This window comes from Hippichthys cyanospilos, chromosome 16 (genome assembly GCF_059441005.1).
Source record: "Hippichthys cyanospilos isolate Australia breed blue-spotted pipefish chromosome 16, RoL_Hcya_1.0, whole genome shotgun sequence".
Lineage (NCBI taxonomy): Eukaryota > Metazoa > Chordata > Actinopteri > Syngnathiformes > Syngnathidae > Hippichthys > Hippichthys cyanospilos.
Window position 1 is genome coordinate 9,741,230 of NC_142384.1, and position 18,140 is coordinate 9,759,369.

At 41.7% G+C, this 18,140-nt stretch overlaps 1 protein-coding gene across 1 annotated transcript in view; it reads right to left on the reverse strand.

Annotated features, from left to right (window-relative positions):
• Nucleotides 1-1,635: 1,635 nt before the first annotated feature.
• col5a3a (collagen, type V, alpha 3a) overlaps nt 1,636-18,140 on the reverse strand; it is a 42,891-nt gene continuing 26,386 nt past the window's right edge. The window contains exons 34-67 of the mRNA XM_088437531.1: nt 17,982-18,035; nt 17,771-17,815; nt 17,588-17,641; nt 17,432-17,485; nt 17,230-17,283; nt 17,049-17,156; nt 16,155-16,244; nt 15,992-16,045; nt 15,769-15,876; nt 15,567-15,674; nt 14,583-14,636; nt 14,322-14,375; nt 14,149-14,256; nt 14,021-14,074; nt 10,890-10,943; nt 8,953-9,006; nt 8,832-8,885; nt 8,639-8,746; nt 8,509-8,562; nt 7,461-7,514; nt 7,341-7,394; nt 7,222-7,275; nt 7,026-7,133; nt 6,881-6,934; nt 6,693-6,746; nt 6,527-6,634; nt 5,958-6,011; nt 5,807-5,842; nt 5,397-5,450; nt 5,040-5,316; nt 4,092-4,204; nt 3,946-4,014; nt 3,639-3,872; nt 1,636-2,556 (exon numbers count right to left, since the gene is read on the reverse strand). Coding sequence (XP_088293657.1) covers nt 2,410-2,556; nt 3,639-3,872; nt 3,946-4,014; nt 4,092-4,204; nt 5,040-5,316; nt 5,397-5,450; nt 5,807-5,842; nt 5,958-6,011; nt 6,527-6,634; nt 6,693-6,746; nt 6,881-6,934; nt 7,026-7,133; nt 7,222-7,275; nt 7,341-7,394; nt 7,461-7,514; nt 8,509-8,562; nt 8,639-8,746; nt 8,832-8,885; nt 8,953-9,006; nt 10,890-10,943; nt 14,021-14,074; nt 14,149-14,256; nt 14,322-14,375; nt 14,583-14,636; nt 15,567-15,674; nt 15,769-15,876; nt 15,992-16,045; nt 16,155-16,244; nt 17,049-17,156; nt 17,230-17,283; nt 17,432-17,485; nt 17,588-17,641; nt 17,771-17,815; nt 17,982-18,035 — 2,793 coding nt within the window. The 3' untranslated portion in view covers nt 1,636-2,409. The remainder of the gene's footprint in view (nt 2,557-3,638; nt 3,873-3,945; nt 4,015-4,091; nt 4,205-5,039; nt 5,317-5,396; nt 5,451-5,806; nt 5,843-5,957; nt 6,012-6,526; nt 6,635-6,692; nt 6,747-6,880; nt 6,935-7,025; nt 7,134-7,221; nt 7,276-7,340; nt 7,395-7,460; nt 7,515-8,508; nt 8,563-8,638; nt 8,747-8,831; nt 8,886-8,952; nt 9,007-10,889; nt 10,944-14,020; nt 14,075-14,148; nt 14,257-14,321; nt 14,376-14,582; nt 14,637-15,566; nt 15,675-15,768; nt 15,877-15,991; nt 16,046-16,154; nt 16,245-17,048; nt 17,157-17,229; nt 17,284-17,431; nt 17,486-17,587; nt 17,642-17,770; nt 17,816-17,981; nt 18,036-18,140) is intronic.

An 18,140-nucleotide genomic window follows, 5' to 3' on the forward strand; every position in this document is an offset into this window, starting at 1 on the left:
AAAGCTAGATGGATGACTGGAATTCCGAGGGAAAATGTGATTAAAATCGTATATTTACAGGTTTTAAAAATGTGTCAGGAGATCGAGCAAACAGAATGCTTTGTCATCTCTGACCTTTCTCTTCATCTCCTTTCACGTCAGCCTCGCCCTCCCCTCTGGAGGACTCAAACGGGCTAATTGAAATAAATGAAGTTGAGGCTGCAGACATCCTCTGGTGGTTGTCATTCTGGAGCAAGAGAGAGTCTTTATTCACGCCATTTTTTTTTTTGTTTGTTTCTTTGACCAATACATTTATGTTCAGTTCAGGATAAACATCTCAAAATCTAAAGAATAACTGTACAGTATGGAAAAATCACTCAAAAACATACACAGGTGGTGTTACACAGGGTAAGACCGGAAACAGCGAACGTATCAAAATCTGGATTTGTATTCCGATGTTAAAAACAATGTAGCACCATTTGTTCATTTCTAGTCATTTTCGCCAGAAGGAGCAATGAACCGAGATCCATCGGCACGTTTTAAATAGGGCTCGACCGATTTTGGTAATTGGCGAAACAATCAGCGGATTAATCTTAATCTCGCGACAATAACGTTATTAAACGCAGGCGGAAAATGTATTTTAAAATTTTGAGTTTTGGGGGGGGGGCTAAAAGAGCACAGCTCATTCACTGTCAGATCAATTAAAATGCTTCATTGGCTTCTATAGCTGTCAGTGGAGACTAGTAAAAAAAAAATTGACCTTTATAGTCATCAACAGCACTGAATACGTTCATATAATCGTTAGTTGCAGCCTAAGCGGCAAGTGTTTGATGACTCGCACTTTTCTGAACACGGCCAGATGGGGTGTGCAGACTTATACAACCCCATAATGTCAGTACCCCCCCCCCCCCCTAATTGCTAATCAACATGTTGATTAACCATAAGCCCAGAATCAAAAGCATTTCAACTCAAAGGGAAAGCATTGAAAGAAGACACTAGGGAGCTGAAATTTCACTCAGATGGCGACAACATGTCAAAGTTCAACATGGCACGACAACGTAGTTATCATATTTGCAGGGGTGTGTCATCCCTCAGCTAAAATATTCCCTGAATAATGTGGGAGAAAATGACCCAAAAATGGTCAAAATACTGCCTGGGGTTTGAAATTGATCAAAGCTTGAATATTATCGGGGGCGGATTACTTTTCTTTTTACATTGTAGGGCGATTGAATGTCATTATCTTTGTCCTTTATTGTCATGTCTGAATCTGTTTAAAAAAAAAAAAAAAAAAAAAAGATGAAATAGCTAATATCAGCCGGCCCATTAATCTATCGGAGTCTACTTTCAAAGTCGCCTCAGCTCGTTTTCCTTCAAAAAAAAAAATCTCCTTTCATGCTTATCATTTTGTACAAGACGTGTTCAATGCAAGAGTGGAGTTTCCCTTTAAAGCTGCACTGAGACGTCCCAAGCGACCTTCGCTGGCCCTGTGAAATTGGCACAATCAGCCAGAAGATGTGCCCCCCCCCCCCCTCCCCTCGCCTTCAGCAGTCATCCCCCAGCCTCCCTCAGACGGTATGTTTTTTTCTGCCCCCCCTCCCCCAACCCCACTCATCCAAGCCCACAGAAGCACAAAAACAAAAAATAGCACAGGCGAAAAGCATATAACACGTTCTTGTTTTGACACATAAATAATACAGAGGAACAAAGGCCTGCGAGTGAGGCTCCAAAGTGACAAGACTTGCATGCCGTGTCTCTTGTTCTAAACGAGCATGGCGGAGATGCACCTTTTTTAATCAGCGCGCTCTTAATTCTTGCCCCGGAATGTCCTCGCGGCCGCAAGACAAATACAGTACGTGTGGAAAGGCAGATTTGTGAATTATAGCGAAGCCTTCTATAGAGCCGACCTTCATTTACTAAAATGCTAATCACGTTTGCGCTAGAAAGGTAAACGGAAGAATTCATCACTACGACAAACAGAAAATGAAGAATGGCGCCCGTGCGGGATTAAAATGCTGAGCTAGTTCCTCGCAGATTGCGATTGTCTGTAAAGTAACCCGCTAGCATGCAAATGAATATTCGTGGGAGTTACTCGGTGCCGGTCTCGGACTACATTAGGTTGCTGATTAGTTCATTGTTGCGCCGGACCGGTTGGAGTGGAAGAAATTGAAGAAGAAGAAGAAGAAAAAAAACCCAACATATAAAGACATCTTATTTCCCTTTGGTGCTTTGTTGCAACTGATGAATGTCTTCTTGTTGTTGTAAAGCCAAAGGAATTCCCAACGTGGGCTCTGGAGAAAGTCTTAAATAATATACAACATAATATAACAATAAATATTGCTCAGGGCAGTGGTAAAACTCCCGTTTCTTTGGTTTCGCAGTGTTCAGTGTTTTTTTTTTTTTTCTTTCCTTTTTCTGGTGGTTATTGTCTTTTCAGCCGGCGAAGCACACGCGTCCGACTTGGAATCCGAACTTTTGGTTGCTTCCGCCAAAGTCTGTCGCCGACAGGTCTATAATTGGCAGCAGCTCAGCCGAGGGGGAGTCCATCTGGAGGACGGTACTTTCCTGACCTTTGCGTACCTGAAAGAGAAATGTCAAAGTGGTTATTACGTGACCTATGAAGTTGTTGGCTTGGGATGTTGGGGGAAAAAAAAAAAAATCATCTCCTATCCTTTGGTTCGGTTATGTTTCAGTTCTGCCTTTCATCATTTTTTTGGACTGGTCATTAGGGGTCTTAGAAGATTCAGTATTTATCACGATACAATTCAAGACCAGTACATTTTTAAGTGGAACAATTTGATTATTATCTAACACAGTTGAAGCACGTTTTCATCCATATCAGGGGGCGGCCATTTTGAACTTGCTCTGTAACAAACAATCTTGAATCTGCATGCACCACATGACCAAACTCAGAAAACAGATGAACCGTGATTGACTGTTATATAAGCCCGGGTTCATTGTCAGTTGACAGCAAGTGGCAAAATGGTGGCCTATCCAGCATGTTTTTAGTGAAAGCGCCTGATTAAAAAATGATCAGGATCAGGCTTCTGCAAAGCTTCACGATGACCTGATCTTAGGAATTCTGTGCGTTGGGGGATTGATCCATTTAAAACAAGCTGGATAGGTGATCTTGAGAACCTTCGTTTGTGACCCCTATTGTACAGCGTAGGTCTCAAACTCCAGTCCTCAGGGATACCAGCCCTCTAGGACTGGAAGTTTAGACCAATGGTATAGAGAGTGGAAGGTCCATGACCGGTTTGTCAAGTTTTGTTTTGTTGAAACCCCATGCCCTGCTTGAGAAGGAATACAAGGCAGGAGAAGAAGAGGGTCTCAAAAAGAAGACCAGGTGTAGGGAACACGTTCCTTAATATTCCATCTTCTTTTGATGTCTCCCTCTTGAAAAAAACTCTATTCAAACAGTTAGGTCGTTATAAATCTCTGTGGAAGACTCTTCAGGATCATGATTTGAATCACTAACTTTTCTGCAGAAGATTAGTTTGTTGACTCAGATTGTGTTTTTTTTTCTCTCCAGTCTCTCTTATTGACAACGTTGACAGGAGTTCATGTATACATTTTCAACACCTTTACAAGTCTCCATTTTACCCGCGACCCTAATGACACCAAACGCTCCAGAAACAAGATTCCGATTTTTTTGCACTGACCTGGCATCCGTCATACACGGCGCGGATGAATGGACTTTTGGACGGCGTCAGCTCCTCGTCATTGGCGGCCCGGAAGCGCAGGGCGTATCGGTAGGAGCGCGACGCGCTGTCGTACCATCCCGCCGAGTTCTGGCACGTGTACGTGAAGCGCTGCTTGGCCGTGGCACTCAATAGTTTGAGGAATGTCAGCTGGACCACTTGAACGCTGTTGCCATCCATGTCGTTGTACGAGAACTGGCGCGTACAGGAACGTAATGGTTAGCTTTGATCTCAGACAGAGCGGGGTTGGATATTGTCCAATTTGTACCTTTTTGCCTCTTCTGAATTGACTGTACCAGCCTCCTGGTTTCTCTTTGTTCCATGCCGCTAATTTCACCTAAACGCCGAATCGGGGAACAAATGGCTACTGACTGACTTGGAAGGCAAACGCAGTGTGCGCCGTTGAAGACGCACCATTTCGATCTTGTTGTCAGGGTCTATGCAGGTATCTCCGCCAGCTGTGAAGTTGCAGTAGACCTTGAAGGCATCTCGGTTGCAACCTTGGTTAGGATCAATCCAGTAGTCTCCTACCACACACACAAACAAAGTTGTTGTCAGCAGTAAGAGGCTTAATTGAGTCTGGGCGATCTCATTTCTTTTATTTTGTCTAAGTATTTTTGATCTCCACAGGTGTGCAGAGTAATATTTGGTTTTATTCCGTATTTCATGCTTCAAAGCTCTGAAATTTGTAGAAAATAGAATGAGGGGAAAAAAGACTAGACACTACGACACTGTTTTTGACATTGTTTCTTGATTTTTCATCATTTTCTCATGCATGTAAAATTTGTGTTTTGACCAAGTTCGCACCTCTTATTGGTCCGTATCCAATTTAGAGGTGTAGAATGATTCAGAATCATTTTAGGGGCTATGTAATGATTTTGTGTGGCATGGGATGATATACAATGGTCTGGAATAAGTTTAACTTATTGTAGTTGGAATGGCTTCAAGAGGAAACAAAAAAAGAAAGTGGACACAAGTTGAAAATGGAAAAATGAGTTGAATTTTTGACTTTTGGTGAATTTCAATCAAGAAATGTTGTGAAAATCACAGGAGAAAACAATCATGATTTTAGAACATTTTTTGTTTATTTTAACAGGTAAAATGTTGAGTTTTGGGTAAATGGAAATGTTTGCATGATGTGACATAATATCTGGATGAGTCAATCTGGCTGTGGTGCTGCTATGGGTGCTAGCATGGATGCTAGCTCGGATGCTTGATAATAGCTATTTTCCACCATCGTGATTCCTTATCCATGAAAATCTTTCAGATGTCAACATCTATGTCATATCTCCATATTTTGAAGCCATTTTACCGTTTTAAAGCGATTGCGAACTAGAAGGACCTAACAAGACGCTTCCTCACCATCTTTGAAATCAGGCTGAACCATCATGAGCTCCTTGCAGGTGCGTGCCGGGCTCTCGAAGGTCCCCAGTGGTTTCCTCATCTGCTCCACCTCGGTTTTCATCGATGAAAGCGTGGCAAAGACTTCTTCCATTCCATCCTCTCCTCCGAAAGGCTGATCTGCTTGCAGGTAGTCTTCCATGTTGATAACGGCTTCCTCCTCCTTAGACGAGTTTCGTCTTTTCTTCTTCCGACCCTCCCGGATGGGCAGCGGTTGAACCACCGTAGCGGCGGGTCCCTGTGGGGGTTAATCCCAAAAAAATGAGCAAACGAAGCAGAGTCCGGGAGGCCGTGTTGTTGATCAGCACATGTACTAACTGGAGGTCCCGGAAGACCGATGGGGCCTGGATCACCTCTGGGACCAATGGTACCCTGGAGAACAGAAAAGGAAAATATCACATGTCAATCATTTGCCACCCGCAGGCGGTTTTTAACAATATTTTGTCGCCGATTTTGTTGCTCGTCTTCAGTCAGTGGGCATAGCTCTTTTTTCCAGTGTAGAGGGTTTAAAAAAAAAAAAAATCACAGACCAATCCTATTACCAGGACAAATCACACATGAGGCGCCATGCTATGAGAGGTAAACACAGCAGAGGCTTATGATTGCGTGCAATATTGAAGCCCTTGACATCCGATTTGTTTCTTGTTCGCGGAACCTTCCTAACACCTGTAGAGCTGTCTGAACATAAACGGCCATGTGAAAATTGAAAGCCCTCATTTCTAACTCACCATGTTGCCCTTGGATCCTTTTTCTCCACCTGCACCCTAAGAACAGAGGAAAACAAGTGAAAATTTTGTATAGTAAGGCTTTATTGTTTTGACTGGATAGTACGTGCACAATTTCCCAAATAATTCAAAGATATAATTGTAACTAACTTACTGCAAGACCAGGTGGTCCTGGGGGTCCGGTGGGACCAGGTGGCCCAGTCACACCCTAAATGTGTATGGTACAAAAATGGACTTTTAGAAAAATTGGTTAACAAGAGGAGTTACAGCATTATTATTATTATAAGAAGATATGTAATACTAAAAGATCCCCAGTCAGTTTGGACAATTACAATTTTCAAAAAAATGTAATCAAATTATAAACCCAGAATTCACATATCCAAATAAGAATAGATTTCCTAAACCTTGACTTTACGATTCGGCTAATTTTTTAATCAGAAATTTAGAAAATTATTGAACGATAAAATTAATTTGCTTGGCTATTCGGGCAACACTGTACACATTTTTCAGCAAAATATTGATATTTTGGCTCCTTGCAGAGGATAAAGAATGTATACCTGTGAGTCCGATGTTTGTTTGTTTTAATAAGTCAAAAAAAAAAGAATAAATTGTTGCAAAATTCTAACAAAATGTTCAGAGAGCTCCTGGAGTCATTGGCATGTCTTAAAACAAGTACTGTGGGTATTGGCACCACTGTATAGGCGCTGTTCCAATCATTTGTACCTCATCTCCTTTGGGCCCGTGTGCTCCGTCAATACCAGGCAAGCCTCTGTCACCCTTCTCTCCGGGTTCTCCCGGAGGGCCCACTAGGCCGAGCGACCCACCGTGACCCTGCGGGGACACGCAAGATTAACAGTTTTCCTATCATCGCCTTCACTAGCACACTTACTTTTTCTCCATCTATTCCAGGGTCCCCCTTCAAACCTTGAAGTCCCGGTGGTCCCTGTTAATCAAAACAGACATGCTACTTAGCTGAATTGTGAATTATGGACATTCAAATTAGGGGAAATTGATGAAATTCTCCATGACACCTTTCAATTCATTAACGCCATTATCTGTTTAATTCAAGGGGCTCACCATTGGTCCAGGTGGTCCGGATAGTCCTTGTGGACCAGTTAACCCTTGCTCACCCTGGAGGTCGAAAAAATAAATACCAGGTTTTACAATAAAGTTGGAACTCGCCTATGACGTTTTTTACAAGATCCAAAGGGTGTGTACTGACCGCAGGCCCTGGGATGCCATAAAGCCCATCTGGACCAGGCTTCCCCGGTTGGCCTTGTGGCCCCACAGGGCCCGTTTTACCCACTGGACCCTGGGAACCTGTCGTTCCCTTGAAAAAAACAAAAAACAAAAACAAGAATACGCTACGCATAAGAATATCAAAAGTGAAGACCACCAAGCTCGGCCATCGTGCTCACCTTGTCCCCTTTCAATCCTTGCTTGCCTTCGAGTCCTGCAGGGCCCACGTGACCCTGCGGGAGCAAATTCCCAAAATACGTTGAAAAGAAAACCTTTTACATACACACATTATGCTCACCCTTCGTCCGGGCGGTCCCGGAGGTCCCGGTTCTCCAGAGGCTCCCGGGGGACCCTGTTTTCATGACAAAATTTGGTACCCAAGAATACAGATCTAAATGTCTTGCCCAAAAAAACTCACCGCTTTGCCTGTTTCTCCGTCATCACCTTTAGGTCCAGGGCCACCATCTTGTCCCTAAATGACAAACAATAACAATATGTTATGAATCAGTGAACCCCATTTGAAATAATTTTTCAGTCAAGTATTTCCCTGACCAATGCATGTGACATCAGTTCCATCACTGTCTGATTTATTCAACGTAGGAACTACATTCGGAACCATATTTGCTGTTTTTCCTTTTGTTAGTGGAACCAGTCAAAAAAAAATATTGATTTTATGTATATTTTTCTCGAAATAACCACACTTGAACAAAAGCAAAATACAAAACAAATGTAAACTTTTTTTGCGTGTGGATTTTCTTTTATGACTGTTTTATTACATCGTTACCTCATCATTATTATTGTTGCTATTTTCCTTGTTTAAATTGTTCCAGTCAAAATAAATAATTTAATTAATTTATTAAAAAAACACAAATCCAGATTTTTTTTTTACGACCATAACTTTATTCTTCTTCTAAGTCAGACCAGTCAAAAACATAACGAACTTATGTATTTGTTGTTCTGGTTTTGTTTTGTTTTGTTTGGTTTTTTTTTTTTCAAAAGAACTAAACCTAAACACAAAAACAAGCAAAAAACAAACAAATCCAAACCCCTTTTTAGTGGATTTTCACTTTTTTTATGTCTTTCCCACTTCTAAGTCAGACCAGACAAAAAAGTATCAATTTTATGTTTGGTTTAACAAAAAAAGGAACAGAAACAAAAAGAGAGAGAGAAGTTGAATCTCTACTGTCCAGAGGGAACACTGTCAAGTCATGTTCAAATCAATTTGCTTTGAATTAGAAAAGAAACAGGTACTGCCCATATCACGGCTTTGAAAAAGATCTATTTCGATTTGCTGATACCTTCAGAAAGCATTTGAAAATCTCTCGCAAACCTATTTGAAAATCTCTCGCAAACCTTGAAGTGCCTTCATGTAGCCCACTTGAGAACCGCTATCTTTTTGTACATATTGTGAATGGTGCTGTACTGTATGTTGGGCCGTGTAGTGGAAAGCGGCATTAGTTCCTTACTGGGACACCAGTTTCTCCAGGTGGTCCTAGATCTCCCGGGAATCCAACAGGGCCCTTGGGAGACAGACCAGTCAGTAATGCAAGACGCTGCACATGATTGTTCGCTTGATCATAATTCAGACAAACGAACAATATTGCCCTTAGATCCGTCTTCTCCTGGTGGTCCTCTAACTCCTGGAGGTCCTGCCGAACCAGGTGCTCCAGTGTCACCCTTCTCTCCTATGTCTCCTTTTATACCCTGAAGCCAAATGTGTCACAAAAGCTGCTATGTGAGATGTAAAAATTGAGTCATGGTTCAGAAAGACTGGGCGGTATTGACTCACGGCAGGACCAGACTCGCCAACTGGTCCGGGGTCCCCGGCCTCGCCGTCCTCACCCTGATGAGAAAAGACATTGGGAAGGTGAGCGGCAAGATTTGTTTTGCTGCTTATAGGACATGCTAACCTTCTCTCCTGTAGGTCCAGGTTGACCAACTCCACCCGGGGTTCCTGCTGCACCCTAAAAGACAGAATATTGTCAAGAACCAAAAACGTCTTTTAAATGTTTGTCACAAAAAGGTTGAATTTCAGTTTTGCTGGATCCATTTAGAGGCAGGTGATTTCTGTCCATCCATTTTCATAACTGCTTGTCTTCACAAAGTCGCTGACTTGCTGGTGCTTATCCCAGCAGTCCACGGGCAGTAGGTGGGGGACACCATGAATTGGTTGCCAGCCAATCACAGTGCACAAACGGACAAACCACCATTCACGCACCCAATCACACATAAGGACAATTTAGAATGTCCAATACATCTACCATGCATGTTTTCGGAATGTGGGAGGAAGCTGGAGTGCTTGGAGAGAACTCACACGGGCATGGGGAGCACATGCAAACTGGAATTGAACTCAGAAATCTGAACTGTGAGGCGGGCGTGCCAAATACTCCGAACCGTGCCGCCCGCAGGTGCTTTTTATCTTCTCTTAATGGTGGCCCCTTTATATATATATTTGCATGTGTTGCCTTTAGGCTAAGTGGCTAATAAAAGATGTCCAAACACCCAGGCGCGATCCCCGCCTAGCGACTGCTTTCCTCACATCGCGCCGCCCACGAGGTAGTCCGCTTGACCACGTATCAGTCCATTTATGGTTGACGGCATACTGCACTTGAGCGGTGAATAATTGAGCAGAGCGAAAGACTGTATGCGGATGGACAGCCATTATCCGGGTAAATATAACCGCCTCTCAGGGCTGATAGTTAAATAGTTTTAAATGATTAATGAAGCTGCAAATATAACTGTGTGGGAATCTTTATACTGCGTTAATAATTCACATCTGGAAGATAGATGGCGGCGTGTGGTCGAAAGGACGATGGCACGTACTGTAAAGCCAATCATAAGCTGTCTGTGATGCCACAAAATTATATCCACCCTTAAATTCAGAGTCTCATGAAAGACTTTCAGTGGATCATGTTTTCGTTCAGGCACTCAGGCATGCAACAATCAAAATGTGTTTTTTGGTTTATTCCCGGATTAGCTCTGTATTTGCTTTGCTAAGAGGGGTCAGGTGAACACTCAGACATATCACGTACATAAATAGTTGTGTGACAATTGCTCTAAAAGAGGATGCATGTGATTATAAGCTGTATGGACAAACCCGTTTTTAGTTTTTGCAGTTTTTGATTCCTGAGTCACCTTTTTCAGGCTTTTTTTCCCCGCTAGTATTTTATGGTCACTTTTTGGAAGTTTAAACTACAGAATAGAACTGAATATTAATCTGCGAGCGTTTTAAAATCAGGGCTCCTTAATCTACAGTATGGAATTCAGAATCCATTGAAAAGCAAAAAAAAATGGTGTCAACCTCTGGCTTTTGGCACGTTGTTTCTTAATGTACAACAAACAAAAAAAAGCACTAAAATCGAACATTTTTACCAGGTGCTCCCATTCTATTGGCCCGTCCTTAAATATAAAATGAGAAACAGAGTGAAGTGAAGTGTCTGTGCCACTGAAGGCCGAACTTTGGCGAGCATTGAAGAATTTAAAATGTGTTTTTTTGTTTTGTTTTTTAATTTCATCAGTGTTCATTCAAGTTTGCAAGTATTCTCATGAATATGTTCCAGTTTTTTTTTTTTTTTTGTGACGAGCAGTACTGGTCAACATTTGAGAATATTTCCAACCTTCGATAATCCCTGACAAGATCAAAAGAACTATAACCTTCCCAACATTCACCCTTTATTAAGGTAAACATGTCATGTGACAACATATTCTGCACAAGCTCGTTTTAATGTCGGCATTTCCATGAATGGGAGCCCCTGTGTTTTGTGACACGTATCGAGGTTTTTACAGGCAAAAATAGAAGTGCTACAATTGTGATGGAAAGAATAAATACAGGAATAGGGCCCCTTACCTCTGCACCAGTTGGCCCCTGGGGGCCTCGAGGTCCATGCTGTCCTGGGGGTCCCTGTGAAGAAAAATATCAACATCTTAGAGCTAAAAATGAACATACAGTGGGACTCACGACATTAATCCGTTCCGCGGTTGGCATCGTAAGGCGAATTGGCCATATGACGGGCAATCCAAACCTATGTTAATAGCTAATGCGTTTAGAACCCCGGGTAAAAACATCAAAATTGTACATACATATTACAAATTGGTACCAAAATAGTAGAGTAAGTGCTACATATATATATTAAATTATATTATATACATGTATACAATTAGAAAACATCATAAATAAAAATCTAGAAAGGATTTATTTACCTTTGTGTGCTGTTTGGTATGCCCATATTCCCTAATAAAGTTTATCTCCAGCATCATTTCCATATAAATCACCTTCATACTTCTCTCTTTAACATCACTAGTAATCTTGTGACCCATGGCTAACCCTTTCAACTTTGAATTAAGCAGTAAAATGCACTATAAATACGGTTTTGATAATCCAACAATGCATTACCGTTCCACAATTTTGAAACAAGTGAGGCCGACCAATAGTAGACCACCATCTCCGTGAGGAGACGCCGACCAATAGCAGACCAACATTGTAGTCACGCGTTGCATGGAAGCAGTTAGACGGCAAGAGTAAAAAAGTGCAATTACCTAAAAACGCCAGCAGATGTAGGCAAAACAACACAAGTACAGCCAACCCCCTAGGGTCATGACAGTTGTTTTTGTCGCAAATCCGGGAAAATGTCAAAGATGGGATAAAAAAAACTCCAGGTCGCAACATGAAAATAACGTAAATCAGCGACGTTGTCACACGAGGGTCCACTGCACATCAATCAAACTGCATTGTGACCTCACTAGATTAGCTCCCCACCCTCCCAAAAAAAGTCCCCTGGATATCATAACGTTAGCGACGCAATAAAGAAATCCAGACAGGTCATTACTCTCCGTTCACAGGCTTTTTCTCATTTTCCCCGCCGCCACTAGCTTGCTCTTTCTTCTTTGTGATAATAAAGCTGTTATGAACAAGACCATATTCTCTGAGCCAAAAGTCAGTCCGAACGTGATTGGACTGCTCAGTGTTGTGCGAGAGAGGTGCCAAGCAATTAATCCCAACAGACTTTCACTTGAGGAGAGGAAAGGTGTGATGTCTGGACAGAAAGAAACGCTAACACACACAAGTCATAGTCAAACATACACCAAGGTCTCCCAAGTGTCCCTGGCAGCCTCCCGCTGTCTGATTCGCTTTTTTCATTTTGGCTACAAAATCTGGCTGTGGAGAATCTCGCCGAGCGTGTGTTCACGCTTGACAACGCGGCGAGATGACTGTCACAAAGGAGGATGCTCATTAGTCAGCCGGAGCTGAGGCTAATCTGATTAGCAGCTGTCACGCCGTCTTCCTTCCTTCTCGCGGTCAGCGGCCCGCCTCTTCCTTCCACTCCGTTGCTTCCTCTCTGATGTTCTTATCTCATCTTTTTTCACGCAAAGGCGGTGGTGTTCAAACTGTGGCCCAGGGAGCATTTGTGGGCCGTGTTTTATTTTTCAGCGGCCATCAGCAGTAACTAAAAAAAAAAACATCTTATGCGCCTAATGAGGCTAGTTAAAAATAATTACCGTATTTTCCGGACTATAAGGCGCACCTAAAAGCCTTAATTTTTTTTAAAAAGCTGATAGTGCGCCTTATAATCAGGTGCGCCTTTTATATGGATCAATATTGAGATTGTGATTCGTAGCTAGGGAATGAAGTGATAAAGTAAGCTTTACCTGTTTCTTTTGTGTGTTTACAGTCGAACAATGTTGCTCATATTGACATTGAGTTCTTATGCTATCGAGAGTTATTATTTGAGTTATTATTGTTATTACTTTGAGTATTACTATTTTGTGATTGAAAAATTTAAAATGAATTGAGGGTGCGCCTTATATGGAAAACATTTTAAAATGTGTCATTAATTGAGGGTGTGCCTTATAATCCGGTGCGCCTTATAGTGCGGAAAAAATGTTACATATGTTTGTATAGTGTACAGCTTTTTTAACATTAACTAAAAATTGCGTTTTACGTAGCCCACATATCACGAATTCGGTCTATATACTGTAGTTTTTCTAAATATGCATCTAGTCACAATCTAAAGGCAGTAAACTTTTAACAGTCAAATTTACACTTGGAAGAAAGTAAAACAGATTACATCCATGTGTACATTGTAGTCTGTTTAGACTTGGACCTGTTTAGTCTTTTTAGAGTTAAATGTATTCTAGGAAATTTGTAGACACAATTAAAAAATATGAATAAATGAATGATATCATCATGAATATTTTTGCAGCTATACAAGAATGCTACGCTCTTCAATGTAGTGTTGTGCTGGTTTCGATGCTAATTTGTATTTGGTACCGTTCCATCCATTAGCACATGAAGTAGTTGTTTGAATTGGGAGAATATTGCATGGCAGACCTTTCAGCTTGTTTTCTTCAGGAGAGTACCTCTCAGGCTTTGTATTACTTTGCCCGTGCATTGTCCCAATATATCAGTGCAGGAGACCCAGATGTGTTCTTTAGCCTGCCATCTTGTATCAAATCTGAACAATACTGAGATTAATCTAGTCTGAGTAATGCATGCAAGAGCACAACCTTTCATTTGTCATTCAAGAACAACGGAAAATCATTGTCGTCATCATTCTGCATCTTCTATCACAACTATTTCATATAGCATTTTAAACCACTGAATAGACATGATAAATATGTATAATATTGCCCCCATTTTTAGGGGGGAATAATAGTACAATTAAAACAAGTAGATGTAGCCGTAAAGTTGACCGTTTCTAGTAATCTGCTCCAAACACAGAAAATTTGGAGGATGGTGAATGACAATGACTGGAATGGAAATAGCCTTTGACGCCAACCAGCATCCTAATATTTCCCAGGCAAAGTTTTAGGTGGTCAAATGAGACGTAGTCTCTCCAGCGTGTACTTAGTCATCCCTGGGGCCTGGTTAGGACATCCTAACCAGATGCCCAAACCAACTCTCAACACAAAAATCATATGAATAGAAGATAATCAATAGTTAAATCTAATATATAAATGTATTAGTTATATTTAACTCACTATAGAGCCCACATGTCCACTTTCTCCTTTCTCTCCTGGCAGTCCGGGCATCCCCTACACAGAAAGACAATAATCCACGATTGGATCTTTAATCTGTATTCTTTGGATGGGTTGCCCCAGGTTCTTACCTGTAGCCCCAGGGGCCCCGTTGCTCCCTTAAAGCCTCTCAGCCCTTCATCTCCTTTGGCTCCGTTCATTCCCTGCTGACCCCGAGGCCCCGGCTCGCCATCTGCCCCCTGAAACACGCCAAGCCGGATCAAGACTGCGAAACAAACACGCGATGTGAGTTATGAGGCCCTACGGTCATTCCTGGCTGGCCCACAGGTCCTTGGATTCCGATAGGTCCTGGTGGTCCCTAAAAAGCGGAATGGCTGTTAAATACTTTCGCTCAAGACATGATTAAAAGCCATCTGCTCATTATAGCGGCAGGGTGCATTGTACAGACAAACTGTTATCATAATGAATTATCCCAAAGCAATTATGAGCCAGGATGTCCTCTGCCTCCTGCCGATGCAAGTCGCTCGCATAATACTCAGATTATTGAAATGGGATTCACACTCACAGCTTCGCCTTTGTCTCCCTTGCTTCCCTTCTGGCCCGGTCCTCCTGTCTCGCCCTACCGAGACAGATGACAGCATACAGTGTCTTCATTGTCACCAAATGGCTCAACTCAATATATATATATATATATATATATATATATATGAACAAACCAATAAGTTGTGACCCAACGAATAAACCAATAAGTTTTCACTCTCTTTTTGGCTCATTTTGAGTTATATAGGACCTAGGAGTTTTATGAGTGTATCACACAAATAAATCAGAAGAATTTAATTGTACAGAGAAACTTGCGTTTACGCTGTGCGCATGACAGTAAACATACTTTTACTCACTACTTTTACTGAAAAAAAAGAAAGGATAGTTTGTGGATTATTCCTTTTTACTCAACAGAGAGGAGTAACCCATAAAACTTAATGTTTTGGTTGTTTTATGGTTTATTCCCAACCTTTGAGGCTAAGTTAATGACCCAGTAAATTATCAGTTTTTTATTTTTATTTTTTACTCAATTTAAGTGTATTTTTGACTCTCCGATTTTAAGATTGTATGTACATAAAAAGTAAAAAAGAAACTCGAAATGCTTCATTTTTTTCCAAAATGTTGGGTCAAAATTAATAATTCGTAAAACAACCCAAATGTCAATTGTTTTGCATGATATTTGTTGTAACAAAATGAATAACCTCATTCAAAATTTTTACATTAACACTCCAACTGCAAATTGGGTCGGTTTTTCGGTTATACCTTTTGACTGAATAGAAATGAGTACCCCACTACACAAACCATTTGGGGGGATTGTTATATGTGCTTTTGTGGTTTGTTCATTCGATCCAACTTTTCGGGTAATTCGAATAACCCAGAAAGCTGTGTCTCTATCTTTGAGCCAACCTTCTAGTGTGGCTTCAGTTTGCAGGTTATTATCTCTTCTAAGGCCAAAATTTTAACGTTTAACGACACCACTCAAGCAGTGAGTACAATATTATGTCCTTACCTTGTCTCCGTCCTCTCCTGGAGGTCCAAGTGGTCCCACAGGTCCTGGCAGTCCAACAGGTCCTTGTTCCCCATCGTGCCCAGCTGGCCCACTGGGTCCTTTCTCTCCCTTGGAACAAAGCGAGCACGCACAATGGTGGCTATCCTCACACATGGGATCATCCTGGTAGCGTAACCTCAAGTTGTGATTTTTGTCGTCTTACCGGTTCGCCTTTCTCTCCCAATGGGCCCGCGGGACCCACGTTTCCGGACCGTCCCGGCTGCCCAATAGCACCCGCCGGCCCCGCGGGTCCCCGCTCTCCGGGGGCACCCTTGAGATCACGAGAAATAGAGAAATGTTGTCATTCAGAGTCTGTTCTCCTTTTCCACTTCTGATGTACAAACGTGCTACATTGAAGAAGTCAAATATCTCGAAATCCGACTTACGATGAGTCCGGCAGTACCAGGTACACCCTCCCCTCCTTTTAAACCTTCTGGACCCTGAAGGGAGACACAAAAAACTTTGTAATGATTTTCAGCATTGTGATATCAGGCAATCCTGCCAGGTATTATCTAAACCCTGCAAATTTCACGAAAATCTCGGCAATACCGGTGCACCAGGTGTCCCTCTGCTCCCCCTAAATCCCTGGACCCCTGCAGGGCCACTCTTTCCTGGTGCTCCTGGTGGGCCCAGGTCTCCCTGGGAAGCACACAAAACACACATAAGAACTCAAACCAGTATACAGAAGCCACTTCTGCTGTTATCACAACTAGAGCAGTTGTTCTAAGGATATTTTTTCAATGGTTTATCCCCTGTGATTCTTATCCAGCTAAGTACCCCTTAATGGGCGCAGAGCATTTTAGGGTGAAAAAAAATGGGTGCTGTGCCATATGTGTCTGATTGATTAAACTTTGAAATTAATGACTGCGTATCTAATGGAAGGAAATAAAGTCATACTATGTTTTCCAAGGAGTCGATAAAAAATAGCTGCTTTATGTTCCAATTCTTTTGCTCTTAATTTGAAAAGGAAAATACCACAGATTTAACCCTTGTTAAATCATTGTGTGGTATAATAATACAATACATATGACAATAAAACTCTTGAATCTTGCAGTATTTTTGAGCATTTTGGTCATATTTTTCCTCATCATTCTCGCGGTATTTTTGCCAGTGGATGGCACGTTCCTGTTGTGTGATACTTAAGTGGTCGTGCCATTTTGAACTTTGACATGTTGTCGCCATCCGGGTGGAAATTTCAGCTCCTTAAAGCCTTCTTTCAATGTTTTACCTTTGCTGGGAAATGCCCTTGAGTTAAAGATCTAAGGATTGGACAAAATTCTACATTGAATTAGATTAGCTGCTACCTGCAGAAACCCTGTTAAAATCTTACATACCCTTTCAAATGGAAATTTCAAAATAAGAATGCTTGTGGTGGATAAGATGTTTCAAAAGTACTGACCCCGTCCTTGGACTGGACCACAAAGTAATATGATGAAAACTCACCTTGGCTCCCTCCTTCCCGGCCGATCCAGGTAATCCTTGCTCGCCCGGTGGTCCTGGTGGACCCGGATGACCCCTGTCGCCAGTTGGCCCCGTTTCACCAGATTTGCCCTAAAAAGGACAATTTTATTACTGCTTTAAAAGGATGAAAAACATAGTTGCATTAATGGTTTAATCCTCTTACCTGTGGTCCAACAACACCCGAGGGACCAGGAGGACCATTTTTGCCTTGGAATCCCTTATAAGAAAAATATTTAAGAGTGTCATGACTTTTGTGTTCTTGGGACTTTATATGACTGTTCGCTCTTTGGAAATTTATTGTTAGGGTCTTAGGGCAACAATAGAAAGCATTAATAAAACATGTGATTTAATAGAAAGTGACTTACAGGCTCCCCTCTCTGGCCAGGATGACCAGGAACTCCATCTTTTCCAGGAGGACCCTAAAGATTTTTTTATTTTTTATTATTATAATTAAAAAAAAAAAGAACAAAATGAATGGTCAAAATGTAGGATAAAAGAATAGAAATATAAAATGTACTCACACTTGGTCCTTTCGGTCCTGTTTCCCCGTGCATTCCCTGCGGGCCTTGTGGACCCTAAGAAATAGCATCAAGCCTAAATAAAAAATGTGATTCCAGCCAGTGATTGTGTTTTCTGGTGCCAGCGATATCCCGGTGTGACACATTAAAACAAAACCAAGCTACTGCCCATAAATCAGAGATTACCTGTTCTCCAGGGGATCCTTGAGGGCCATCTTGTCCAGATGAACCCTAATGGCAAAAATTAAGGGGGAAAACAGAAAAGGCCTATTGAACTTGCTTAAAATCTGCTGCATTTTCCTTACATTATATATATATTGGTTGATATGGTTGATATGCACGGCTTTGAATGTGATATTATTTTTGTGTGGATTTTGTATTTCTTGAGCCCCATCACCTTATCTCCAGGCTTCCCAGTGGGACCTCTTGCCCCTCTTCCTCCTCGGGCCCCCTATCGGCAAAAACAAAGGGCAAATAAGCATGTGAATAATTGATCTCACTGTGGCAAAATGCAGAACATGAAAGTAAATGCCACAGTGGCCAAATGTAATTACGG